General features: G+C 39.6%; 1 protein-coding gene across 2 annotated transcripts in view; it reads right to left on the reverse strand.

Moving 5' to 3' along the window:
* The window catches only part of col14a1a (collagen, type XIV, alpha 1a), a 72242-nt gene extending 44859 nt beyond the window's left edge, over positions 1 to 27383 (reverse strand). The window contains exons 1-15 of one of the 2 annotated variants that reach the window (XM_068651885.1): positions 27061 to 27382; positions 25367 to 25470; positions 18462 to 18578; positions 16577 to 16720; positions 15443 to 15532; positions 4606 to 4761; positions 4404 to 4523; positions 4112 to 4276; positions 3827 to 3991; positions 2999 to 3147; positions 2130 to 2259; positions 1434 to 1579; positions 1238 to 1367; positions 861 to 1000; positions 443 to 569 (exon numbers count right to left, since the gene is read on the reverse strand). In XM_068651885.1, the coding sequence (XP_068507986.1) occupies positions 443 to 569; positions 861 to 1000; positions 1238 to 1367; positions 1434 to 1579; positions 2130 to 2259; positions 2999 to 3147; positions 3827 to 3991; positions 4112 to 4276; positions 4404 to 4523; positions 4606 to 4761; positions 15443 to 15532; positions 16577 to 16720; positions 18462 to 18578; positions 25367 to 25466 (1879 nt within the window). In that variant the 5' untranslated portion in view covers positions 25467 to 25470; positions 27061 to 27382. Of the gene's footprint in view, positions 1 to 442; positions 570 to 860; positions 1001 to 1237; positions 1368 to 1433; positions 1580 to 2129; positions 2260 to 2998; positions 3148 to 3826; positions 3992 to 4111; positions 4277 to 4403; positions 4524 to 4605; positions 4762 to 15442; positions 15533 to 16576; positions 16721 to 18461; positions 18579 to 25366; positions 25471 to 27060 lie in introns of both variants that reach the window. The other variant, XM_049729958.2, reaches the window with a different exon arrangement.
* Positions 27384 to 27840: the final 457 nt, after the last annotated feature.

Raw genomic sequence — 27840 nt, forward strand, 5'->3', positions numbered from 1 at the left:
TTGAAAGCAGCAAGGAAAACAGAATATACAATATAACCAGTTTTTTTAAATCCCTGTCAGCATTATGTCAATCAATTCCATACATTCCTATAGATGTAATATAATTGGTTAAAAAAATAGTTCAAAAGGCTTCAATTTCTGTAAATGGAATGCTTATGTGTCCCAATACTTTTGTGTATGTCGCCCACTGAGTCACTTTGTGCTCATAAACCCTGCTGAGTTATTGTGTGATAGTATTGCAAACTATGTCATGACTCAGGCCAACATAGTGGAGGATGCCAACAAAATGCTTGGGAGAGGAAAAAAAAAAAATCCATGAACCGACTTTTGTCAATTTGATTTATGTATAAAGCTAAACAACCAATGGTAAAACAAATAGCCATCCACAAAACCTTCCAAAAGCCCTCTTGATTCATTTTTCTGTGCAACAAAAGAGACTTACTCGTCGTGAATCCATCAGTGAGTGGCTCTGATTGGCCTTCATCATATAAAGCGAATAGAGCCACTGAGTACTCCATCAGAGATGTCAATCCACTGAGGTCATAAGAGCTCACAGGTCCAACTTCCACCTAAAAGACAAAAACACAAATGGATCAAATTTTAACGACCACTTCTCCTTGCAAATTGGCGAATTTTGTCAAGGAAGAATAGAGAAAAAAAAAAAGAATTGCAGGGAGGGCTGTGCTGCTTACACATAATTTACACCAGTATTGAAGCGCGTGAACAGTATTTATGGTTGATGTGCTAAAATTATTATTTATCATTATTATTATTATCATCATTATGATGATGATTATTATTATCTCAGTCAGCAATCATACAGTGTAGAAAATAAAAAAAAAACTATTTGACACACGTACCTCCTCAGTAACCCGCCCATCTGTCTTAACCCACATGATACGATAACCAGTCACTCCATTGGCCGCGGGGTCCCAGCTGATGCGTGCCGAGTTGTGCGTGATATCAGAGAACTGGAGGTTCCGAGGCGCACTAAGTGGCACTGACCAGAGAGCGAGAAAGAGTTGTGGCGTTAAATCAATGTGCTCGCAATACACATGATCAAACACACCAGCACAATCTAATTTGCTCCAAAGCTCTCAAAATATAAGCCTTTAAAAAGATCGTTTGATAAACATAATCAGAGGTAGTAATGCAATATTACACCTTGATCCATTTTTATTCATTCTTTTCAGTATACTGATTGACAAATGTTTGAATATGGCTATGCAACACTCACAAGTTGTTTCCTGCTTTGTGACGGGTTCGCTGGCCTCCTCTCCAAACATAGCATAAACAGTGATTGTATACTCAGTGTGGGGGATCAGACCATCTAGTTCCAGCTTGTTCACAGCTTCTGACACTTTGACCTTCAGACAAAAAGACACAGATTTCAACAATCACCAAAAGCTCCACATTTGTTTTAAAAAGTATACCTCTTTCTCATCTAAGTCGCCATCATCCGCAAGTGGAGCATAAAGCACCATGTAGCCCGATGCTCCCTTCACACTGGCCCATCTCGCTTTTATGCTGTTGTGAGTCAGATCTAACAGCTGGAGGTCTGTCACGGTGGGAAGAGCCACTGCATATGCACAAGACCACACACAGCGAAAAGCAGTCAGAACCCAAATTGTGTCAAAATTATTAAAAATCTCATCTTTGGAAGGGCTGAGTTGCATCTAAACAACTTCATTTTGCACTAATAGAAGAGTGAATCACTTTTAATGGCCCGCAGAAAGAATGACCTCCATAAAAAGGGTGTCATCAAAAAACAGCATGACCCTGTATTGAAAACATAATCATGCCAAATTTGCAAGACCTTTTTTTTTCTTAGTCTTTATTAGTGGGTGTCTGATCTGCATGATATGCCCTGTATGAAGCAAATTTAATATTTTTATTACAGAGACTCAACAAAAGTTAAAAACACAACAAAAGAAAGACACAGATTTTTGGTGTCCTCTCACAATAAAGCACATGTATAATAAAAAGGATACATTTCAGGATCAATTAAGAATTAAAATTTCAAGACATTTTAATAATAATAAAAATATTAATCATTTATTGCAATGTTAAACTTGTGATGTATGCGACTGCTATGAAAGCATCCTCTACAGGTGTGCATAAACACTCACGGGTTGTTTCAGATCCTCTTAGAGGTTCACTGGCTTCGTTTTCATTCACAGCAAAGACGGACAGCTGGTATTCAGTCTGTGAGTTGAGATGCTCCAACACTACGGAGGTGTCACGGCCGTCAACAACAGCCTGGGGTGCGGGGAAGTGGCGCAAAGAGAAATAGACAAGATTGGGGAGCAGATGGTTGAGGAAAAAAAAATGAATGTTAGAACACGAAAACAACAATGGTGGTGGGAAAATGAATTGGAAGGAAGCCGAAAAAAACCAGCAGTACAGGAACTATTTAGGCTAACATCTCTTTACTTGCGGAACTAAGATTTCTCAAGATGTCAGATTATTATTTGTAATGTGTTTATTTGAACTGATTTGGTCGTGTGTCTTTTAGGAAGATGACAGGAAAAGAAATGGATCAGTGCGTGCGCTGGAGCCATCATACATTTGTTCTGTAAAAATAGAGGGCACTCTCCTTCTAGGCACTACTGCGTCATATTTTCTTTGTTCTCAGAGCATGAACAATATGGACTAAAGATTTAGGATGCCAGGCCATTTCACCTTCAAGTAAAAAGGATTTACGAAAACATCAAGTTGATCCTAATGAGAGAGAACTTCTCAATGAGATTTTGTGCCTGTTGTAGTTCATCTCAAAGGTGTTTGCGAGAGTGCTCTCGAGTTCTTCCACATTAAACTTGTTCAAAAATGAAGTTTCTGAAAATATTGAAGGCTATAACTGAGAGAGGACTGATTAAATTATTGATGAGGAGATTGCCACGATGAAAATAGAGACTGTAGGTATATATCAGATATTGATTTTTCTGATGAAGACATTTCTTAGCAGGATTTGTTTTGACAATAAATACAAGCCCTTTACCTCCTGTGGTTGTCCTCCATGAACAGGGAAATAAACCACTCTGTATTTTGCAACATTTCCAGGGGTGTGGCGCCATGTCACTCGAAAGGACCTGGCGGTCACCTCTGAAGTCACCAAGTCTGATGGCGGTCCAATTCTTTCTGGCTGTTCTGAAAGGGGAAAAAAAGGATACATGGAGATATATGAATTATTTCCTTAGTGGTGCAAAATTTAGAACAAGACGTAGTTTCAATTTTCTTTTATTTTCTGCCCGCTTAAGCTTAATATTTGCAATAACTTAATTTGCACTCGTTGAGACGTATTAGAGTCTATTTGATTCATGGTTTTTCCTTTCGGAGAACCATAAAGATGATAACAAGGCTGAATTTTTTTTTCAGGTCTTTAGGTTTAGGACTCGCCATTAGGTTTACATTTTTTATATCTGGTTCATGAACTACAAGCTAAGTTAGATTGTTAATTTAAATTAAGGCCTACATCATTGTGATACGATTGCAAGAAATTACTGAGATAATGCACCTCGTTAAGGTAGCTATCGTGCAAAGCATGTTATCTCGGTAGTTTAATTCAAGTTCTGGAAACGGACCAAACAAAAATCTCTGTAACTGACACACATAATAAATGTTTGAAGGAAAAAAAATAAACCAATTTTAACCCCAAAAAGTCAATACACGGGAACATATAAGGTTCATTTTGGCAATTAATTTACTAGGATACATTTTAAAAATGTTCTGTTTCTATCTAGAAGTTGACATGCATCTGCATTTTCACTCCATGTAGTCCTTCCAGTCTCTTATCTGCCATTCACATAGTGTATCATTGTCCACTTACGCTCCTTAATATCCTTGTCTTGCTGCTCCACTTGCTCGCACACCATTCTCGTCAGTCCTTCTACAATGGAGCTCATAACGTTGAAGTCAGCAACATTATATACATGAGAGTCATCGGGCTCCGAGGCGATGGAGCGCAGCTCGTTCTCATCAGCATTCTTTACACCTGCGAAAGAAGAGGGAATTGCACATGGGGATTTGAGTCCATTCTAACGGTGGCCACTTGCGTGAGACTATAACAGGATAATTCACAACTCCTGTCATCCCGCTGTGTGTGCAATCTCACCAATTGCAAACAGCTCAACCCCAGCTTTTTGCAGGCTTTCTGCAGGCGGTATGACATCATCCTGAGACTTCCCATCAGTAATGAGGATCGCGATCTTAGGTACACCAACACGAGCACCAGACTCAGCCTTGAAACAGTTCTCCAAGATATAGGACAGTGCAAGCCCTTGGGAGAGACAAAGAATAGAGGAGGAACATTCATAAAAAGAAAACAGGGGTGGGGGAATAAAAGAAGGTAGACAAATTTTAGTATGGAAATGGTTAAAATAAAGATGGCAACAATAAATCGGTACCCGTGAGAGTGTTTCCTCCTTTGTAAGGAAGGTTCTTGACAGCATCAATGACAGCTTCTTTCGTAGTGAAAGCATTGAGGTGCCACTCTATCCTGGGATCACCACTATACTGAGCCAAACCTGCAATCACACACATAATGACATTTTTACAACCTTCAAAAGACTCGCTCGTTTCATAATGGAAAGGTGAAGGGAGACGTACCAATCCTGGTCTTGTCGATGCCGACTTCAAAGGCACTGACCAGGTTTTCCAAGAACATGCGGACCAGCCGGAAGTTGAGACGACCGATACTCCACGAGCCATCCACCAGGATCACAATGTCTGCTATGGACTCAGTGTGGCACACAAACTGGTCCGCTGGAAAATAAGAGATCCATGAAAAAAAATCAATGCTAGAATGACATTTACAAAAGCACAGATCTCCATCAAGTCGACAAAGGTCTCCCTAATGAAAGTTGACGATAACGTAGAACAGCAAAAAGTCAAACTCAGTACCCTAATCCGAGTGGCTCATCTCATTTCCTTTAAATGCAAATAAGGGTTGTTGACATGGCAGAAAAATAAACTTTTTCCAGTTTGGCAGAAGCTCAAAGTGCGTACATTTATAAGGAACTACAACCAATTTGTGACGCACCTCCTGGGATAATTTTAAAAGCCAAGAATAAGAATAAGAATAATGCGTTCAATAAGTTGATTCATGCAATGATTCACCCTTTCTTCTACACAAAGGAAAATGCACTTAAATCTTTGGGAGAATGTGCACTCTTCCAGATTTGACAGATTTAAGGGTTGTTCCACGCAGTGTGTGTAAATGGTGAAAAGGTGTGCAAATGACAGAATGAAGTCCAAAAGAGGATCTGCACAGCCAAAAAAACCCTGCACAACTATGCACCTTTTCTGAGAATATGGCCGTAAGTAATTAACATGAATGAAAACCAAGCTTCTTAATTGTCATGATATGCTTGGAGGGCATACTGTAACTAGACTATTTGCCTAATGGTATTTCCATTAACCTGGTACAGGACGAAAACAACTCTTAATGTCTCGGAAGAAAACCTCCTCAAGGTGTAATCTGACTATAACCAAAACCAATTTAAATTTCAGGAGGCCTACATAATACCCAGTCACTACTGTAATTCGTTTTACAATTTTCATCTGACATGTACGTATCTTAGATAGCACTGAACAGGTTTGTTTGGAGCATGTGGAACAAAGCGTTGACAACTTCAGCATGTTTGTGATAAAAAATTGCACAAGCCTCTGCCATCTACAGAGTATTTGATACTGTAATCATCTGACAGTTTCCATATTAAATCTGCCCACTGTTTTGAAAAATGATTCCCAATCATATATTCGATATACATTACTTCTGCAATCATGCGGCTATTGACTCACCCATGCACGCAAATAATACACAGCGAGGCATAGGAAGGGGACAGCAAATCAAAGTCCTGCCTTGTGCCGACACATAAATATGCATACAGTGTTGTTGATGTCAGAGAGATTGGTTGCTTGCTCCTGTGATTCGTGCCGATACATCTCATCGCTACACACCGCCTGCCTTGCAGACAACAGCCGGCTGGTCAAAGGTGTCTCTTCTCCCCCAAAGTTCCATCTGCCTTAGTTCTCTTTTTTTTTTTTTTTTCCAACCACCAACGCTCCATCTCCCCTCTCATCTAACACCTTCGCTGAAATTACACATCCTGAGGAATAATATTCAAGAGCTCATTTATGGCTTGAAAAATGAAGAATTGAGACCCAGGTAGCAGGCAACAAGTCATCTTTAGTGGATGTAACAAGTTCTGTTCTATTTTCTTCAAGTCTGTAATGTTAAGTCTTACTAGGGCAGTTTATGTTTCTCTCTGTTCCCATTGGTTAACCGGATGGAAGGATGGACTTTTAGTTAGGATGACAAGTTCTTCCTCATGATGCAAGCATATCCTTATGGGCATTGATTTGCACATCTGGGCACAGTGCTAGAACAAAAGAAAGTCTCCCGTAAACTGTTGCCAAAAAGCCAGAGGCATAGAATTGCTCAAAATGACTTTGTAAAATAGACAATCACAATTCCAGGCCCACTTAACTAACGGTACTGAAAGTGAATCAAACATCTGGACTCCTCTTCTTCATATTCAAGCCTATAAAGACTCAGAGCATTTGGTGCTGAGCTAACTTTGAAATATCAGGTGCTAAAGAATGTTGAGTGAACTGTATTTGAACCTCATTTGCATATAAGCTCGTGATTAATAAAGCCGCTGCCGTAACCGATTCTATTTTCGTGCGAGTACATAAATGGATGAGCATCATCCATAATTGGCTTGCAAACAAACGGTTAAACTGACGGTTCACCAGGCCTAAGGGATCAACCACAAAGCAGACCAATGGGGAAAAGTATGTGCAATCCAGACATAAATCGGATTACCAAGCAGGAGCGCTGAAATCGTTACTAAAACTGGGACGAGTGCAATAAGAGACCATGGTTGCCTGCCAGACTCCTCAAGGAGAGCAAAAACACAGGGGCACAGATCATAAATGGTACCTAGAGCAAGAAGATGGAGACACATATCAAAAGTTGTAAGAGGTCGTACGTGACACATGGACTGGTGTGACACAATTTGAGAGTCAAAATTCACATTTTGCATCTCATATAAACAAATTCAAAATGTAAATCGGGTGCTAAAATGCTCACCCCGCAAATGAAGTTACACAAAAGCTATGCTTTTTTTAAAAATACTGCTTTCTTTTTGAAACAAGAAATTCAGTTTAAACTGAAATGTGTTTGTGGTTGCCTGACTGAAAAAGTTTCTTGACAAAAAAAACACAGTATGCTGCCATGCACAGTCAATTCAATACATAAAAGTGTTGGAAAAAAAAAAAGAAAGAGAAAGGGTGTTTGTTATTAAGTGAAATGTCTTGTAGTCACACACCCCACACCCTGGATTTCATTTGCATATTTTCCAGCAGTCTTGAATGCAACATTCTACCTGGCATTACAGTAACAAAGAGCCATTATCCAACATCCTGCAGATTGAACAAGTCACAAGTGACTAACACCGAGAACTAAAGATCACTAACAAGAAAAATTGGAACTGAAAGTTACACTAAAAATATAAAAATGAAATAAAACTCACTGAGCTCTTAAAGGTAGTCAAACTTAGTCAGCCCTTTAAACAAACACATTTAACATTTGCAGCCTTTTTCCATGTTGCTGTTTCCTTGCTTTATTTTCATTAACTGTTGCTTCTCACCACGCCGTCTTGATTTATTAGTGACTTACTATTTATTGGATCAGACGGAGTCTGCTGCCATTTCAGTCCTTCTCTTGTGAGGTTTTATTTCCTCCCAAGCACTGTGATTACATTGCAGTGGCTGGAATTAATGTCAAGAACAGCGACGGTTAAGCAGATGGACTGACAGCAGAAACAGACTTTAGATTCCTGCGTAAAACTAGTTTGAAAGTAGCAATTCACCTCCATGGCCATGATAATTTATTGCAAAGATAATCAAACTGATATCTGTTAAACAGTTTTTCATTAAATTACTGTGCAGACTTGATGTAAGATAAATCCCAGGCACAAAACGATAATGGGATACTGGACTGTCTCGCTGCTATGACAGACCAAAATATACGGCGGCACCGTTGCAGTGATGCATCGCCATCTTGCCATAAGTCAGCTGGAATAGGCTCCGGCTTTCCTGTGACAGTGTAAAGGATATGTTGGAAGCGAATCCTTAAAATGAACAGCTTCCTGTATGTGTTGGATAACACTTCCACTATTTTTTTTAAAGCATGTTGAAAATAAGGATAACATTTAAAAAAACATTACAACCTTAAAGAATGCTTACAAAGCCTTCATGAAAGTTCCTGAGAACTGTGACAAGGGCTCAAAAAGGAAAATATTCTCTACTTTTTTTTTAAGTTCATTAGATCGGGCAACATGTCGAGGATTGTGACATCTGCCATCCTCAGAGTACCTCAATCAACTCAGCCGCTCATTGCTATTCATGCAAGGAGTCGGCGGGCCCGCCTTGGGAGAGTCTAATGATGCATTGGGTTATACAACATAATCCCAACAATGTATTTTGACAGTTTGTCTCGTTCCACGAGTGACCTTTCTCAACATGTTGAACTTTAATCGACTGCCGTGTTCTGTTTCAGCTCCCTGCAAAGACGTTCTGACACAGCAGATGCTTTATGTATTGGCTCAATACACCGAGGGGCTTTCCCTTAAGCCGTCTCTCCTCTACCTTTGTTTGCGTTCGCCGCTCTCTCCAATCTGTTTGTCTTAACCTAATTTCTGTGCTTGGTTGCTCACATATTTGTTGAGCAGAGTAGGCTTCTATTTCGCAAGTGGGGCCCTCTTGTCATACGTATCTGGTGGATTTTTTTTCTTGAGCCTTATGTACATATTGGGGAAAAAAATGCAAGGGTGACTGCCTGGATCCATTAAATATGGCTTAATAATTGACTCTGCAAAATGCGAGACACTAGTTTGTAAACCGCCAAAGTCAAATGCAAGATATATTAATTCATATTATATACACGTACTACACCATCGCAGGTGAGCTGGAGCCCATCTTGGGTCAATAGGTGGGTGCAATGTAGACTGGTCACCCCTCAATCGTAAGTTGTCAAGAAAATATGCTCTCAAAAAGGAAATTTTGGTGCTCTAAAAAATAGTTTACACTCAGTATCGTTTATATGATACTGTACTGTGTTGAAGATCAAAATCAGTGGTTCATCATGACACCAGTGCACAAGTTCATGATGCATTAGTTTGCCGCATACTTTATTTTCTGACATTTTACCTTATTATTCTGTCATGAATTATAATCATTAATAATTAACAATTATACTAACTGTGCCCAAGGCCAAACAGCCAATTAAGGGAAACCAGTTTGAGTTTAGCACAAATCCCTCAAAATCAAGGTCAAAGAAGTTGGTCAAATATGCCCAAGCATGGCATTTTTATTCAAGATGATACTTTCCACCATGGCCAACGCATACGAGCTTGTAAACAAAAGTGTGTGACAGCTATGGGAGAGGATCTCAATTTATTTGTCTGGGACCGCTCCCGGTTTATTGGTCATTATACAGTCCATAAATAAGCAAGCAATGTCTAACTTGGCATTGTACCAAATAAAAAAAACATTTTGATCACGGCTGTGCTGGAGTTTTTCCTAGCTGACTTTGGGTCGGATGGATATAGAGACAAACAGTTCACATTCACATCTACAGATAATTTTGAGTCTACAGTTTTGTTGAGTCTACAGTTTTGAAATGTGTGAGGGAGGCCAGCATACCCCCAAAAACAAAATAACGTGCAAGCACGGGGAAAACATTCAAACTCTGGGGAGGCTAGAGCTCAGATTCAAACTCCCAACCTGAAAAGTGTGAGGCGGCTGTGCGATGTCAGGTGACAAATTCATTCAACACGATTATAATGATGTTACCAACACTGGAGGAGCTCGATTTTTTTTTCCCTGGGAGGGCCGCGGGGGTGCCAAGAATCTCGCACAGGGTAATACAAACCCCCCAAATTATACAAAAAAAACAAAACCCTACAAACACCTATGATGAGTTACCTCAAAAAGTTGATTTTTATTTTATTTTTTTTACAATTATCAATTATCTGGCCTGGCACCAAGCAGCTCTAGTTAAGTGGTTACCCAGTCAGTAGTTACTAGCAGTTATGTCTAAAAAGAAAAAAAAAACTTTTTAGGGAAGCTTGCCTCTGTGTATCCTGCTCTTGATTTACAGTGGCCCAAAAAAATTGAGAGAACCCTGAATATTGAGACATGTTTATAAGATGGCCAGAGTCAAACTGAAAAATTCAATCAAATTCCAAATTCACCATATCATTCCATCTAGCAAACAAAATTATACAAACCACTGGCATGTTGCTGTACTAAATAATGCATTTAACCTGGCACTCGTCTCCATGTGACATTGCTTCGCATGATTAAAATATTTCAGAGTGCTACCATTATCAGCATTTTTTATGAGCTGGAAAGGCACATAAGTGGGCATAAATCAATCTAATTGACCGCTTTACTTGACATACCAGTGGACGAGCCACCCAAGTGCAGTGTCATACAATTAGCTTAACCTAGTGGCGAACACTTATTACTTAATTGAGGACAAGGACAAAAGTCTGGCAAGAACACTCGCTCTTTCTCGCTTGCATGCAAACCAAAGTGAGCGATGGTCGATCTGCTCCCGAGACTGCGAATTGACATCCAACGTGTGCGAGGTCGACGCAGCTTTGAATAGAAATGACTCAGCTGTGGGGCTAAAGCAAAGTATTAAAGACACGTTGGCAGGATGGAAAGAGCTGTAAGTAAAGGGAGATTAATGGAGAAGAAGTGTGCAAATTGCAAAGGACACTGAAATGAGCTTCCTCCGTGAGTCCTTTAGCTGCCTCCTCACTTTGCATCAATGTTTGTTCATTATTTTTCAATTCTTCTCACTGCTTCCACCCGCTGCTCTTTCTCATACCGTATTTATATCATCTCACCAGCTGTCATCATTATCATCACTCTACCCTGTTCTGAACTGGCAACATATACAAGTGATGATTCAAATGAATGTTGTCGTGGGCCTACCGCCTGCCGTAATAATTTACCAACATTGCGACATATTTCTGGGTTTAATATTTTGAGCGTCAGATCTCGGTGCCACATCATGCAGACGGAAGATGCACAAACAAGAAATTGATTAAAACAATGAAGGCAGAAGTGTAAGCAACCAAGTGGAAGAAGAAGCAACTGTGTATGCATATCAATATGGCTGGCTGGCTAGCAGCATGCCATTTGATTGAACACTGCTGAAATTTGCACAGGACAAGATCAAAATAGGTTTACAGGATTAACTTAAGATGGTTGGCTGTCATCTTGCAGTGTCTTGTTGCTGTTGTGTTTGGAAACTGGCTTTTTAAATAAACGTAAACATAAGTAAATCTATAATATTACTAATAATGACAATAATAATATTCGGGTTATTAAAGGTAGCACTGCTACCAAATTTATTCTAGCATATGTAAAGTACTACAGGTGAATGGAGAAAATTGTCTGTGGCACAGGAAGCAAGAGCACCAGCCACAAAGGGGGAAATAAATCCAAGTTCTAAATTAAAAGGCCTCCAGGAGGGTGCAACACAAGCTTCTAATTACAGAGCCAAAGAGCTCAAATAGTGTCGCAAATAAAGGATTTCTGACACGGAGGTAGAGGTGATGCTCTAAGATGACTCTCGTTTCTATCTCTCACTATCAGAGCATCAGAATCTCATTGGCCTCCAGTTCAACTTTAACTACATCTGTCCCTTGGGTTCATTGAATTTGTGTGCATGCTTGCACGCGTGTACTTGCCAGTCTGAGGCTTCAATAACGGAGGGGGGAGGAAACGCTCGCATCCTATTAATTTATGTATGCGTTGAAAAATGCATTGTAGCAATGGGGATGCGTTTTTGGGATGTATTTTTTACTTTACACTCTTGGATGTTAAATCAGCCAATGTGATAGTGTGTCTTACATGACAATAAATTTCCAAAAATAATTTCACTGCCATGATTCGGAAACTCGGTGAACCAAAAGCTTATTAGTAAGGTGTCTTTTCTCGACAGAATTAAAACTTAGGGCAGTGCTTCTCAATTATATTCTGTTATGCCCCCCCAGGAAGAAGAAAATATTTCACGCCCTCCCGTGACTATAAATAGTATCATTAGTTTATAAAATCATAAGAAGTACACCTCTGCATAGCACTGTGCCCTAATTAACAAGTTCCCTGGGGTCACACGCGCCCTCCTGGCATCGCAACCCCCCATCGCAAGGGGGCCCGCCCCACTATTTGAGAAAGACTGACTGAGGGAAAGGGACCCAGTGTTTGTGATCATCAACTCTCAATGCAAGAAAAGAAGTTTTGCCATCTAATTAATTGAAGGTAATAATTTCACCGGGAAAAAACATTTGGTTTCAAAGCTCAGTTATGACTTAAAATTTGGGCTCAACAGGAGACTGAAATCTGTTTAACTACTGGAGGATCATGAACGACATCTGTGATGCCGACACATAAACATTAGTGTTTGATCTGATGCCACACAGCTGTGCAAAGAATCATCTATTAGCTATCGTGTTTGTGGAAACGTTGGTTCGGGTCGACTTCCAATGAAAATACATTACTGCCTAACACGAGTCCCACTAATGAGTTTATAGTTGCTTTGACAAGCAAAGCAAGCATCTGTCCTGGCACACCCGCTGCCATTGGTGAACCTTAGGGACCCATGCCACCCAGCAAGAGGCTTGAGGTAGGGGTCTCCAAAAATAAACGAATAAATAAATGAATAAATAAATAGCTAAAAAAAAACATTTTATCATCTACATTTGTGTATTCCTAATTAGTTTTATGTTATCTAGCAATTTTATTTTAAAAATACAAACATTTTCAAAGTGTCCCCAACCTTTTGAACGGAAGTGTATGAAATTTATGCAGTAACCAATAATAGAAGTTTAGAAGGGACAGCAACAAGAAGCATGGGAGAAGTGTTCTATAAACATAATAATATAGCTTAATGTTATTTACAGCTGCTTGAAGGCTATTCTTGAAACGCTTACAGCGTTGTTCATGGAGAAGAGGTTCTGTGAATTTTTCAATTTACATCTTTGTGACACCATAATGCATCAATCTTGACTTTGTTTTTCTCAAGGCAGACATTTCCATGGAAGGAAAGAGAAAAAAAAAAGCGCTGTCACTGCATCGATTATTCAAATCCAGCTGTTAAGATGCAGACCTACACAGGAGCAGAGAATTGCGTATTAGCTTCATTGAGGAGGAGAGTGGGGCTCTTGCACTTAAACCCTAGTTTGAAACCCTAACCCTAGTTTGAAACCCTAGTTTAAGAAAAAAACCACAAAGTGGAAATGGAATGCATGGTGAATTATAACTTGTAGCTTTCTTTGACAATATATTTATTACTTTAAAAAAAAATAAGCTATACCACTCATACATACAATCGTATTGATATATTATGATCCTTTCTGACATGCTCTGATTTGCTGTGGAAAAAGAAATTGAGCTCAGTTCGTTTTCTTTTTTTTTTTTCTAATAGTCCTTTTTTGTCCTCTTTCAGAAAACCAGAACTTGGTCGGGCAGAATGTCTATTATCCAACAGCAAAATTGTGGCTAGTGAAAATGCTGAGTGGCTCGTAACTCTGGGAATCCAATAGCCACAGTGACTGGTGAGCAAAAAGTTAACGTCAAGCCCTGATCCCAATTTATTTTCCTGCTTATACGACAAAAACAATCTAGCTTTTCTTTCAACCCTCCCATAAACACACCATCGGACGAGTGACGATCGGATCTCCATCAACCCGGTTTCGATAACACTTTTTCCTAATTAGGGTCACAGGTGACCTATCACAACTAACTTTTGGAAAAACACGCTGTGCACATTACCTATCGCCATCAAATAGCAGGACACGTGGACAACCATGACACTCACATTCACTCTTATAAACAATTTGAAGTATTTAATAAACCAAAGATGCATATTTTTTGGGGATGATGAAATGTACCATGATACTCCAAAACAAACATGGACCAGCTGAGGATAAAGAAGACATACCTCATCTGGAAGCATTCATTAAAATGATGTGAATACGTACGTATATGCACTAACACAGCCATGTGATAGAAGCCTTCACAACACACAATGAAATTGAAAGAACACCTTTCACTCATCCAGTGTGACATTATCACCATGGCCATAGTACACAAAAGCTCAGCGACACGCAAAGCATTCATTGAGTCTACTGACGCACAGCAGCATACTATTATAAACCTCGAGAGATGCGAGGCACAACCCTAATGAAGGTCACCCCTGCTGCAGTTGGGATAAAACAGCCAAAAGGAAACTCAAATGTCTAATCTAGCTACAGACAGGCCAAGAGGATGAGAAGATTGTTCATGTTTTGTGGCCAAGTTGGGAAAATTATTCAAGCATCAGCAGATCATACAATTATTTCCTGTCACTGTGATAAAATAAATTATGTGTGATGACTTTGGGAACGCATGCTTGGATCGAACCCTCAAATCCACTGACACACCTTCCCATGGGGAAGCAGAGTCTCGACACTGATATGGGTTCTCCTATCTCTAAGGATTAGATCAGAGTTATAGATGGTTAAAAAGATCCTCAGTGGCAAGGCCCGGGAATATTAGTCCCTGTGCATCAAGAGAAACCGGATGAGATGGACACGCTCAAAGGTCTTGGAAAAAAAAAAAGCTCTTTATCAATTATCGAGGTTAACTTTCCCCTCAATTTCTCGGTGTATACTGAAACTACCAGAAGAGTTCTGAGTTGCCCAATTGCATTCCCTTGCTGCCTCGTGACGAATTATCTTCATGCAAATCTGAATAATAAACCCAGCAAATAAAACCATAACCACACTGCCAGTGTAATATGAGGTGTCTATATAAAATGAACCTACCAAATTCAAGAGGACCTAACATGAATATCAAACTTTCCTTGTCTCTGTCTTGTCAGTAAATTTGAAAAACAAAGTAGTGTAGTGTATCGCTAAGGCTGCCAGTTTAAATAAAATCTTGATTTCAAGATGAAAAACCAGACAGTCCAGTCTGGGGCGAGATAGTTCAAATTTGTAGGAAACCACAAAGACACAATTGACAAATACATCACTCAACCCTGTGTACACAACTCTGAATGATTTACAAACAGAGTGTAATTAGGCTTAGCATTTGTTACGTGCGTTGCTTTTAAAAAGTCGGTTCTGTTGCCTCAGCATGGAGTAAGAAATTCCAGCTGGACTTCGAAAGACCCTAGGAGTCGTTTTTTTATTTCTTGGCTTTGGGTTGTAATGAGCTGTTGTTTCGACATGGCCCCGACAGCTGTTCTTGCTACGTCAATTCACAAGCAGTGCACACCAAAGCAAACACTTGATGTTTTAGATTTTTCATCTGAGCAACACATTAATATACACGTAACGTCAAATCCTCCTGGCAACTTTGTGAGTACTCGTCTTACCTCCGGAGATCTCATTGACATCTTCAGGAAGAATCAATGAATCGGTCAAATGTTGCGGCTCCCTTTTGCCTCCTCCGCCACCATCGACGGCTGCACATGGAAAAGAAAAGACATGTCACAAGATGCACGATGATTTAGTCAATCCCCATCATAAATCACAATTTATTGTTACATTGTTGGTTTTTAAGTGAGCATTTGTTTCTGCTTTTTACAAGCAAGTGTACAAGCAAATACAGATTTACAGATATGAAGATGAGATTTGCTAACATGTTGTACAAACTAACTGCCACTCTCATTGGCATACAGTTGCTGTTTATGCATTTCTGGACATAATAATCTGGCGAGGAAGTTCCTATGTCCCATTCTGTGGTCCCGCTGCTGCTCATATAAATCTATTGCATAGTCACTAGCCCTCTGAGCATTATAAAATAAAATAAAATAAAGAAAAAAACAGCAAAAGGGATACAAGTTTCTAGAAGTGCAAGTTTCTATTCTAACTTGAACTCCTTGTTCGCTGCTGTCAACACGATTCGAGAACTGAGAAGCAGCTTATAGTCCAAAAATATGGTAAATCAACAAACTATTTTATTATTAATGCATTTTGCCCAAGATTTTTTAATTCCAGAACAATCAGTGTTACCGAGTTAGAGTTTGGCGATTTCTGTAAATACTACGTACAAGAAGCAAGAGAGTAGGAGCAAGCACTAAGGATATGTTTAAAAAAAAAAAGTTATAATTAAGTGTCTTCTAATATAATCAAATGTGTTTAAAGTATGTGGAAGGAGAAAATGATCTCTCTATAGCGCAGACTATTGCTGTTGGGTCTGGAACACATCTTTGCAATAAATGGGGATTCACTGTAATAAATTCATACAGCAGCTTTCCTCCCAGAAGGTAGCCTTTTATAGTGTTTCCTCATCCATCCGCTCACACAGTAAACATAAAGTATGTTGTCAAGGAAGCCAGTAAACAAGTCATTCACACTAATGAGAGCGTATCAGCAGCAGCCATAGTACATCAGTGGATACTTAGAAAGTAGAGATGGAAGTTGAATCCGTAGTCATCTTCCAGTTAGATGACCATATTAAGAATGACCAAAACAACAATACACAAGGGTTAAAGGTATAAACGCACCTTTAAATCTGCCCAGAAGTGCTCTGCTCTGAGTACTGCCACTGACAGAAATGACGCTGACGACATAGTCCTTGGATGGATCGTAGTCTGTTATCAACACCTTAGTGTCACTTTTTGATATGATGATCTCCCTCTGATGGCCACCTGAGTATAAGAAAATCACACCAAGGTTAAACACAAGTTTGATTCAGTTCCTTGGAGGAAGTCTGTCCATTTTATGACCAATTTGTATTTAATTCCTGGAGATGATTCATTTTTACTGAGTAACTTTTGAGGTGGAGAAAATTAATGAGTGACTTCCTGTGATTTGACACTCCAAGAATGCTGTTGCATAGTTTGAGAGCGACAATGTGAGCTGTTCAGCCACACTATCAGCCCACTTAAATGTTGAACTTGCAATCAATGAAGCCATCAATAAGGTGTGTGCACGCTTTCTGCGGTCCCCCTACCGCTGCAGTCTGTTGGATAATGACGTCCTTAAAAGACTAGCAAGGCGTAGGGAGAAGGTGAAGAAACAGCAGCGCTCAGCATTCAAACTAAAGTCAGTCAGCTAAATACAGGCTCAGTGTTTTAATTGGATAGTTTGATGTTCTTGCACATCTCTATGCTGTCGATCATTTCCGAACCAAAACGCATTCATTCGCAATACTATATACATAATCACGTGTGCCTGTGTATGAATAACAATTTCTCATTTCTTTTTCCCGGGCTGCGCTCATGAGGTTAAAAGTCTTCATGGAACAATAAATGGAAAAAAAAAAATGTCTGCAGTACATAGAATGTATACAAAAATTGCTGTTTTAGTTTTTTGAATTTCATTTTCATTAACTGTTAATGAGAATGTCAGCTTGACAGATTTTTTTTCATTTTATTTATAAATCAAGCACAGCAGTTTATTAAGCTGTTTTTTAATACCACCAAATTAATACTTAAATTTTCATCATGCAGCTTGACTGCTTAAAATAAATCTGAGCATGATATGACGATAAATAATACGGAGGTGAAAGGAGAAACTGTTTGGATGCTCTTGCATGGAGCTCTTAACTATCTTGATACAAAAAAGGACACAGTGGTGGGCCAAAATGTTTACTGCATGTGCTGAGTGCCAAGCAACCACTGCAGTACTTCCAATCCTCCCTGAGAGGAAGCGGCCGTAAATTAGATTTTTATTTATTTTTTATTCTTTTTTTACGCTATTAAACGCACCACGAAATTGTCAGACGCAGCTTTCTCCTGATAGCTTGTTTGGGGGGGATGCATTTTATATTACGTGGTTATTCAGACCTGCTCCTTCACTTATACAATGGCTGCACATGAGAAAATTATCTTCTGTGTTTCGGAACGGCGTTGCGAGGTTGGCAGCGTCATCGTCAAGGGCTTTATGTGACGAAGACGTAGAGGTGCTATGATTACAAGAAACATCAATGGCAATTAGGGTAACCAATGAATGTATTCTAGTAGATGAGGTCATATCAGACATTTTAACATTCTTCAGTTGTTCACAATGAGCGGGGTGAGACACTGAATCTTGCGGCAGTGTGTGCAGCCTGTGCTTCACATTGATTCCAAGCTTGACTCCATCATTATGGAAGCTACTTGACTAAAAGCCTCACTTTGCAACTTGCTGACAGATTGCAAGCTGTTACAACAAACTTTTTGTCATCTCAAACTGAGCAGAGATGTCGGATAATTGTGCAGGAGCTTTGATAATATGTCCAATACAAAATTGTTCCTGAGGTACGGAATATCCAAGTCATGATGAAATCTTCCTTAAAGTTGAGTCAGTTCGAATTTGAAGAGCAGATTTTTTTTCTCTGTATGTGACTGTTCTGAGAGTTTTAATAATTTATTTGTTTTTTTTTTTTTTTAAGGTTGACATCCCTACCTGGTATGCTGTTGTAGAGGAACAAGTAGCTATCAAAGTCGCCTTTGGGCTCCTTCCACGAGATGAGCAGGTTGTTTGGGCTCAGCACTTTGAATCGCAGCCTCCTCGGAGCTGGAACTGAAGGAACACATCATGATCAACACTTCTATCATGGGAAATTAGTCATGCAGCCATTAATCAAAATTATATTAATTAAAATGTTCCCAGTCACCAGGGACGCAAGTGGAAGAAAATATTTCCCTCATCCTCACAGCAACAATAAGTGAACATTTAAGAATGAGACTTTTGTTTTTCTTGTGAACTCATTTTTCAATCAATGCACCAAATCTTATTTGAGGCGGGCGTATTTGCTCTGGGGTACCTCAGCCAGTGCTTTAGTTGTGTCTGTGAAGTACAATAACAGTATTTTTGAGAATAAAAAAGGCAAACTTTGGAAAATGGATCTCAAAGTGCATTTGAAAATATTTTTTTATGATGTACGTGGTCATTCTTGTCGAAGCATTGAAGAAAACTTATTGGTAGTAGCTTACATTCAAAACAACAGCTCAAGAACATGATCTTAATCCCTAGAATGTAAAAAAAATATGTAAAATAATAATGCAAGTTTTGTTATCGATCAAATATGTCTTCAAAGTTGAAGCAACGATTTAACAATAAACGGATGAATCAACAAATCATCTATAGCTATTCTGATCATCGATTTATCGTTCAGAGCAGTGGTTCTTAACCTGGGTTTGATCAAACCCTAGGGGTTCGGTGAGTCAGTCTCGGGTTCAGCAGACAGAACACACCTGATTCATCGTGTAAATTCGTGATGACGCATATCTAAAGTGGTCTCGCAAAGGCAACAGCAGAAGTCATGCTGATTTGCAGGTATGGAATTTGTTTTGAGTTCATGCAGTGTGTTGTTTTTTTTTTCTTTGAACAAGGTGATGTTCATGCACAGCTCATTTTTTGCACCAGTAAAAACATTGATGTCTTGAATTTGAAAAGAAATATTTTATTTTGCACCAAAGAGGGGTTTGGTGAATGCACGTATGAAACTGGTGGGGTTTGGTACTTCCAACAAGGTTAAGAACCACTGGTTTAGAGCCATTCATGAACAAAAAATGTCAAAATCTTCTCATTTGATCCTCACAAATTTAAAACATGATTTTGCAATACATATTTAAAGCATTTTTCGATCCGATTACTCAATTATTCAATGGAATTCTTGCGAGAATAATCGATTCTGAAAATACTTGATGCTGACCGATCTCGTTCGAAGCAAAAAAAAAATTCAGGAAGTTTTATTTTGGGTTTCTGTCCTTAAAATCCTCCTTGCTACCCTGCTTTTTATTATAGATCTGATTATGGTGTCGAGACACAATGCAGTACAGCAGTTTCACCAATAATCCACTGCAGTCCTCAGGTAATCATATCACGTCATCTATCAAATAGTCCAAATGCATGGTGCAAAACTATATAATTACACCTCAGCACAATAAGACTCGATGAATAATTCAGGGCCACTGGGAGCATTAGAACTCCGCTAGCGTTGGGTGTGTGCTTGATAGCGTTTGAATAGAGTTGGCAGGAGATTAATAACAAGACCTTCCCTTTGCATGTCAAAGAACACACCCTTACACGCGCTGAATTATAATTAACGAATGTAAAAATTGAAGGAGACAGCTATAATGCTCAAGCTCTGTACATTGAGGCAATTCAAGAGAGCGTAACTGTGATTAATGAAAATGGATATCGTATAGCTAATAGCTGTGGATGCCGAGTGAAATCGAGGCCCTCTTATTTAAACTCTTCTTCACAGGTCAGCTCATCTGCCACATAGAGAATATGAATATTGCACCTCTACATTCCATTTCTTTATGTGCCAAGATGCTTTTGGGGATATAGTAGAAAAAGTGCTGAATCATAGCCAATACGGAAGAAAGCCTTGTCTAAGTGAGTATACAGTACAGTACGATATACGTGTTGTATAAAACTCAGCCGTATATTTCGCAAACTAGAGCCATTTTTAGTGGCTTCCCCCCCTGCTCAGCCACTGCTCAATTCATGCGAGGCAGTAAAATTAAAGACCATTCTCAAAGTATGACATTGATGGCTTCCTCAGCAACAACAGTTTTCACATCAGGAAATAGTCCGAGGCGTTGAAGTGACTTGTGCAGAAAAGGCCTCATAGTTTTTGAAAATTAAAGAAATCCATTCAAACACAACACCTAGGACATTTTCTTGCGGCCTGGCACTGTGATTTCCATTCAAAGGCATTTTAACAAGCGGCTAATTAGCGTAATCTTAAACTACGCAGGAGGTGTGAGCCAGAAACATTTACGGTCATTCCTAGAAATGTTTACTTTGTCCTGTAGCTTCTTAAAACGGATTGACGTGTCGCATTACAACAGTTTGCTCCTCATGTTAGCTTTTATTCAAATCTTTCCTCCGCCTGCTCTCCTTTATGCCACTATAAAGCGATTTTTTTTTTCTTGTGTCATAAAAAGGGAAGGAGCAGTACCCTCCTCCTGGATTTGAAATGAAAAAACTTGCAAAGTGTCCACAAAAAAAAAAAAAAAAAAGGCTCTTTATTCAGCAAGGTAGCCAGATCACGTAGTACACAATTGCAATGATGAAATCCTCTGTCACACTCGGGTCACTTGTAACTTGCGCTACACACCGTTTCGAATAGAATATATAACAATGTCCTGCCCTGAGAATGACTGGTGTACAGGTTGTGCAGTGCATTTAAAAAAAAAAGTATTCACAGTGCTTCAATTTTCCCCTGGTCTGAGGAGGAGACAAAGATTGAACACTTTGGTGTCATGTTTGGAGGAAATTGTGCACCGCTCATCACTTGACCTACAGCCCGCCAGCGGGGTTGATTAGTAGCACCTTTGAGTAGCTCTAAACTGTGGCAGGGTTTTTAACTTTCTGGACCTGGATTTGACACTTTTGTAAAACAAAACGTTGAACCAGGAGACACACAGTTATGAAGTGATACCAATCCAAATGATTTAGCGGAACATTAATTGTGTCTCACTGTCCATTTTTGGGCGGTCAGCGTTGCAATCAGTGAGGTTAATTTGACTGATAATAATTTGTAAGATTTTCCTTCACTTTTTACATCACAGCCTCCAGCTCAGTTTGTTCCAGAGTGGTTGGAGATGGTGATAAGTTGGATTCCAGTCAACAGACATTGAATGGTGAGGAGCTGCCACCACTTGATTGGCTTTGGCTAAATGAGCATGATTTTAATTCAAAGCAGGTTGCTTCCACCTCATCCTGCCTTTTGTTTATGAATTAATGCTTCCGCTTCACTGACTTCACTCGGAGTTCATTATAGTCGGAATCATCGGCCACCGCAAAGTCACTCACATTTACTGTCTGTCCTCTAAGCACACAATTTCACTGCACAAATGCCGATCACTGCAGACACACACACAAATCACTGGACGTAATTCAAACTGCACCCCGTTAATTGGATAAGCAACACAATCAATTGAAATAAATGAGTATTCACACAGGAGCCGAGTACACAACCACACACACACACACACACACACACACACGTGGGATTCCACACACACTTTAGGGAGCTTGATTGAGTGACCGGACTACAAACAAATACTTAATTATCAAAATGAAAATGTGCAAAACCCAGCACATTATACTCCCAGTATGTTGCTGCCTCCACAGCGGCAACACAAAAGTATTTCTACTTGCCCCCTCTGGGGGCTGAGTTGGGAACAAAATAAATCTCAATGTCGCCGTAGCAAATATTTCATGTGATGTTGTGGACTTGAAGAACAGACTTACAGAACACAAGAAGAGAATTACTTTTGTTCTGCACACCAAACAAAACAACAACCAAAGCATAACAGGGACTTTGAGCGACAAATAATTATACAAAATTAAATATGAGCCTCCTGTGGCTTTATTATTTTGTTTTTATAAATGCACCTTTTGCTACCTCATGATATACCAGAATCTTTCACATTTTTATATTTAATGAGTTTAGTCATAACTTGTCACATATCTTGTCAAATGTGTGCCTCAGGAGGATTTCTTGAAATTGTATCATGTGATTTGATATTGAGTTATAACAAATAATGCATGGATGGAATTATATTATCGGTCTTTATTGAATTGGAATAATAGCTGCTCTTCTTGCAGTCTAGCCATTCTTTGGTACCGTGGGTGTTCCTGAGGATATGTGTTGTTTATACAAATATTCCTAGGACACACACTAATCCTCACCCTAAAATCCCATCTGACCTGATGCTGTTGCTTCGAGGGACATTTGTGGCTTTTCTTTGCACCCTAATGAAGAGACTGGATAGAGGTCACGCCTGTGATGCTTTAACTCATAGGCAACAAATCCCAGTCTAATTTACACATCCACACTTTGGTCACACTACTTGTTTATTTCTGTCGAAAATCAAATAAATCACTCTATGCGGTACAATAGCTGCTGCAAATTGGAATGAAATAATGGGAAAGGGAGAGAGAAGTGAATGGAAAAAAAAAAACTGGGGAAAATATAGAGTGAGAGGAAATGGTGCGAGCAAAGAGGGAGGTCTAAATTAAGTGCTGGGAAAAGAGGGAGGTATAGAAAAGCCCCACTTTCATTTCAACGCAATCACCATTTAATAAGGACGTGCGAGTGTAAATAAATCAACTACACACAAGGCGGCACCGCACCCAACATGATTTAAGACAACCTGTAGAAATTCACCAACAAACATTTATTATTTAAAGATCGAATTCCCCTTGAAGGTTGCCTGTGCGAGTGATGTGCAAGAGATCAATGAAAGGATTACTCAACAAGTGAATAATTGATCTTAAGAAGTTCTGAGTGATTGTAAAATCATCAACACCACGGGAAAGTGTTTGGATAGGTCTCTAACATTCTTTGGTCAAAATATATAAACTGATATTGAAATGAATCTGTTCGTCCTGCTGCAAATCGACCTGGAGCGGAAGTAAGCGAGCGGGACAAGGTGAGCAACAAAGTCAATGCCCTTTCAAACATTTATTGTATTTTCACCTTGTATAGGGAGTACTTCATCACCAAGCCGCCTCATTACACCCGTCAATAAGTAGGATCCATGCATGTGGTGCATGCAGCAAAACAGAAAAAAACAAAACCTTTCGGGCAATTTAGACATGTAACCATAGATTTACATGGTGGTTTCATTTCACACTTGATTTGCAAGCAGGCACTCAGTAATTTGTAAACAGGCAGTTAAAAAGGGAATTTTGCCATTAAATATAAAGCACCTCAGCATGTTTTAACAGCATGAAATGGAATATTCTTAATTAAATGGGCAAGTCTAGAGCCAATAAAACATGCTTTTTAAGTAAACAAGCAACAATTGAAGGTGGATGCAGTGACAGCTTGGCAAAGCAGCTTCGTATCGAGAATGTGCAGCCAATAACTTCTCTTCTGGCCAATCAAATCATTTAAAGCACTGACCTACATTCACAACTTGTATGGAATTGTAATCATTTATTTTCAACTGTGTATTTGTCTTCATTTCATAATTTGTGTCTTGGCTGCACAGCTTCCTTTCATTTGTGGGTTCATTTTGTTTTGTCCAATCAGATTTCAGCTTGGTGCCAGTTCTATTTAATTTGCATAGGGCCTTCAATGATGTAAATGCTAGCCCACTCACTTTTGTTACACAACAAACTGAGTTTTGAAATAAGAGATGAGTAAAAACTGTTCCAATATTTTAAAATGACGAATGGTAATAGAATTGCTAACAATACTTCTATTTTGTGAAATGAAGACAATTTGTAATTTTAATATTGACACGTGACGTCGATGCAGAATTTGTCTTCACGGGCCACATAAAATGATGAAGCGGGCCGTATCTGGCCCCCGGTCCTTAAGTTTGACATCCTGATCTGGGTCAATTGAGTAATGGTAGTAAAAGTGCATGCATTAAACTTGCGTCCAAAGAATGTTTGCTTGTATTGTTTTGTCGACACATTTTGCCTATAAAAGTCCTCCTCATCATTCATTCATTCATTCATTCATTCATTCATTCAATTCATTCATTCATAATAAAATGATTGAGATACTTGGTCTCACCAGAGTGCAATATTTTTAAAATGTAATATTTTTGGTGGGATTGAGTCCACATTTGAATATTGATTGTTATATTTCAAATTTAGTGAAACCCTTTCACTGCTCAAATATTTCTTTCTCTCATACACACAAACACACACTCATACACACTTGATACCGTGACCTTAACCTTCATTCATTGCTCATACAATATTAGTGTAGCACATAAAAAACACAAGCTAATTCCTTCATAGCACATATATTTTAGTGTTAGGACAAATACATTAAAAGGCATCATATACTCGGGAAATTACAATATTAAAGGTTGGAGTAAACACAAATTGGGGAAATGGCTATGGCGATTCATCTCCGTATTTCAGTCATTTGTCAGCACAAAGCAGACAGCCCACGTTTGTGATGAGCCCCATATTGAATGAATCAATCCAGTTTGCTGAGTTGCAGTTGATTGCAAGGCACGCTGATGCGTTATATATGTTGTGCGGCACATCACGCAGCAAATCACCACACCCTGAAGCTCGCGTTTCCACCATATTTATTAAAAAACGCTCTGAACCGTGGCAGCATCTGCAACCAGGTGGCAAGCGGCGGCGTGATGCCGAAGCGCTACCCTGACAGAGATGATAGCATCGACGTGCTCATGATGTCATCTGATTAGACTTAGCCTTTCCATCAAAGATTACACAGAGGGAAGAGTGATGAAGAAAGTTTAGGTTGAGGAAACAGAACAGAGTTTGGAGATGGATCTTGGAAAGCTGGAAGGCTTAAAGAGGGTTTGGAAGAAGCAGAAGACCAAAAAAATGTGTAAAAGCAGAGAACTTACCCTGATCCTGTGCTTTAATGGGGAAATGGGAAATGACAACCAGTAACACCAGTGGAGCCCACAGATAACCCTGAGAAAACATCCTCACAACCAGCGACATGGACCTGGAAAGAGATGGGAGAAGAAAAAAAAAAAGAGCAAATGATTAAAAGCTGATGGAGACAAGACATCCAGTGACAGACTTGAGGAATGCCATTCAGCTGAAGGGAGGCTCGAGAGGTCAGGAAGACCCACCTTGCCTCCCAGCCCCCAACACAAGCCCAAGGGGCTGATCTGAAATCAGTTAGCCCCACATAATGTCCACTTGGAGACAATTACACAGCAGTTGTCGGGCGGTCTAGACCGACCGCAGAGCAGTCGTCGAACTTCACTCCCACACGGAGGAGGCTAAAACAGTGGAGGACTTTGTTGGCAGGAGAAGAGAGGAGAAGCGTGAAAGAAAAGAGTAGAGAGAAGATGGGAAGAGATTTTGAATTTTAGAGCAGAAGACAAGAGCTCAGAGTAGAAAAGAAGGTGGTCTTTGTCCTTTCAAAAACTAATTTGGGGTTTTACTCTATGACAAAGTCAAGCTAAGCAGAAGAACACAAATTATTTCAAATGGAAAAATTGGCTGATTTTTGAGTTGTACACCACAAAATAACCTCAGCCAGAAACAACAGGTTTATTTGACTGGCATACAATAAATAAGTTAAATTATTTATTTAACAGCGCACCTATTGTTACTCTCCAGGTAACAACATGGAGAAAAGACCTTTGAACTTCTGCAAACGTTTTTGTGATTCCATAAAAGCAGATGGGTGGGGATGCTCATTCCAATTAACAATTTGGTGGAGGAAAGACCCATAAAAGTTGGATTCCTCGTATATATAACACACATACTTTTATTGATTTGAAAAAGAAGATAAGATTGAATTGATTTGGAACTATGAAGTTTGAATGAGCATTCAAATCGGGATTTTGAAATGCACTGTTAACAAGCCTCCGGATATCAATTCAAATCTGAAGATCACGTTCCTTTAATATTAAGCAAGAATTCCACTTTTACATTACCTGCAGTATTGTTATTAAAACATAAAGTCTGCAATGTTTTTTTTTAGTACATCAAACTAGTACTTGCTTCTGTTTTAGAGCACCAGACTGTAAGTAAGGAATTGGGTAGATTGTGACAAATTAACAAGGGGAAAAAACTGGAGAACAAACATGGTGGCAAGTTTGACTGACAGCTCAAATAAGTAACCAGGTGTGTGCCATTCATTGACCAACCCCTCTCCTTTCTTCAATTTCCCACTTTTTGTTCATTCTCACCCCTTGTACCTCTCACCTCCTGCTCATTATTACCCACGCAGGAGAAAGGCTGAGGAATCTTTCTCACCTAGGGACACCCGCTCTCCTGCAGCTCTATGAATAAAACAGCACTTGTAACAAAGTTGTGTCAAGATTGGATTGTGGCATGTGGAGCAAAGCCGAGCCGCTCGCCTCCTTTCAGACTGCCGATTAGCTCCAAGTATTTCATGAGATAGGAACATGTTTCCTCCCGTGCATACGTGCAAAATTGATTATAAACCCAACTCTGTCTGACTTTTAGTTTTTTATCATTTTCTTTGCAGAAACCCCATTCAAAATTCTGCACCTGTAACCCCACACACCTGATGTCACGCACAATTACGCACGCTGAATAAAATTGCATTTCATACCTCTCCAGTCATATATTGAAAGCGTCCTATTTCCTTCTCCAAAAAGACAAATCCGAAACGACCGCTGCCGCGTCCCGATTTTTCTCTCCCTTCCTTCTTCTCGTGTCACTCCTCTCCGGATAAGCTCGGTCGGTCGGGAGTCGGGCAGTGGGTGGGTGGGTGTTTTTCTCTCCTCGTTATTCAGTCATCCCTCCCTCCGGCTAATCCTTCCCGTCCCAGCCCTCACTACTCCCGTCTCATCACGCACACGCGTTGTATGGAGGCGCCACGCAGTGCAGCTGCGCAAACGAACCCGCACTCATCGTGCAACCTGTAACCTGCAGCCGCTGCAGCCTCCCGGGGTCACCTTTCGACCCCGTGACCAGGTTCACGTCCGGAACCTGCGCTCAGGAGTCGGCGAGGTTGCTGTATTTTTTTCCTCCAGTCAAGGCGAGGAAATATTGATTGGAATGAATCACCTTCTTAATAAAACTGATCTTGTGCGGTTATAATTCAACTGAGCTCCAGAGGCATTTTTTCATGGTTTCCCCTTCAAAACTTTAAAAATCTTCATGTAATGTGTACATAATCTGCTCCAGAATAGCGGTTCAGTTTTAATGTTTTTTTTTAATGATTTTACAGATAATTTAATTAATTTAAAGCAGGACATGGTAAAATCAGTATTGCACAAGATTTTAAAGGTCAAATTTAAATTGAGGCAGCCGTCTCAAAAAAAGACCGGCTGTTCAGGAAAATCCATTTTTTTGAAGTTCCTGATGGCCACCACACTACTGATTTTGG

Source organism: Syngnathus scovelli, chromosome 9, assembly GCF_024217435.2.
Source record: "Syngnathus scovelli strain Florida chromosome 9, RoL_Ssco_1.2, whole genome shotgun sequence".
In the NCBI taxonomy this organism is placed as follows: domain Eukaryota; kingdom Metazoa; phylum Chordata; class Actinopteri; order Syngnathiformes; family Syngnathidae; genus Syngnathus; species Syngnathus scovelli.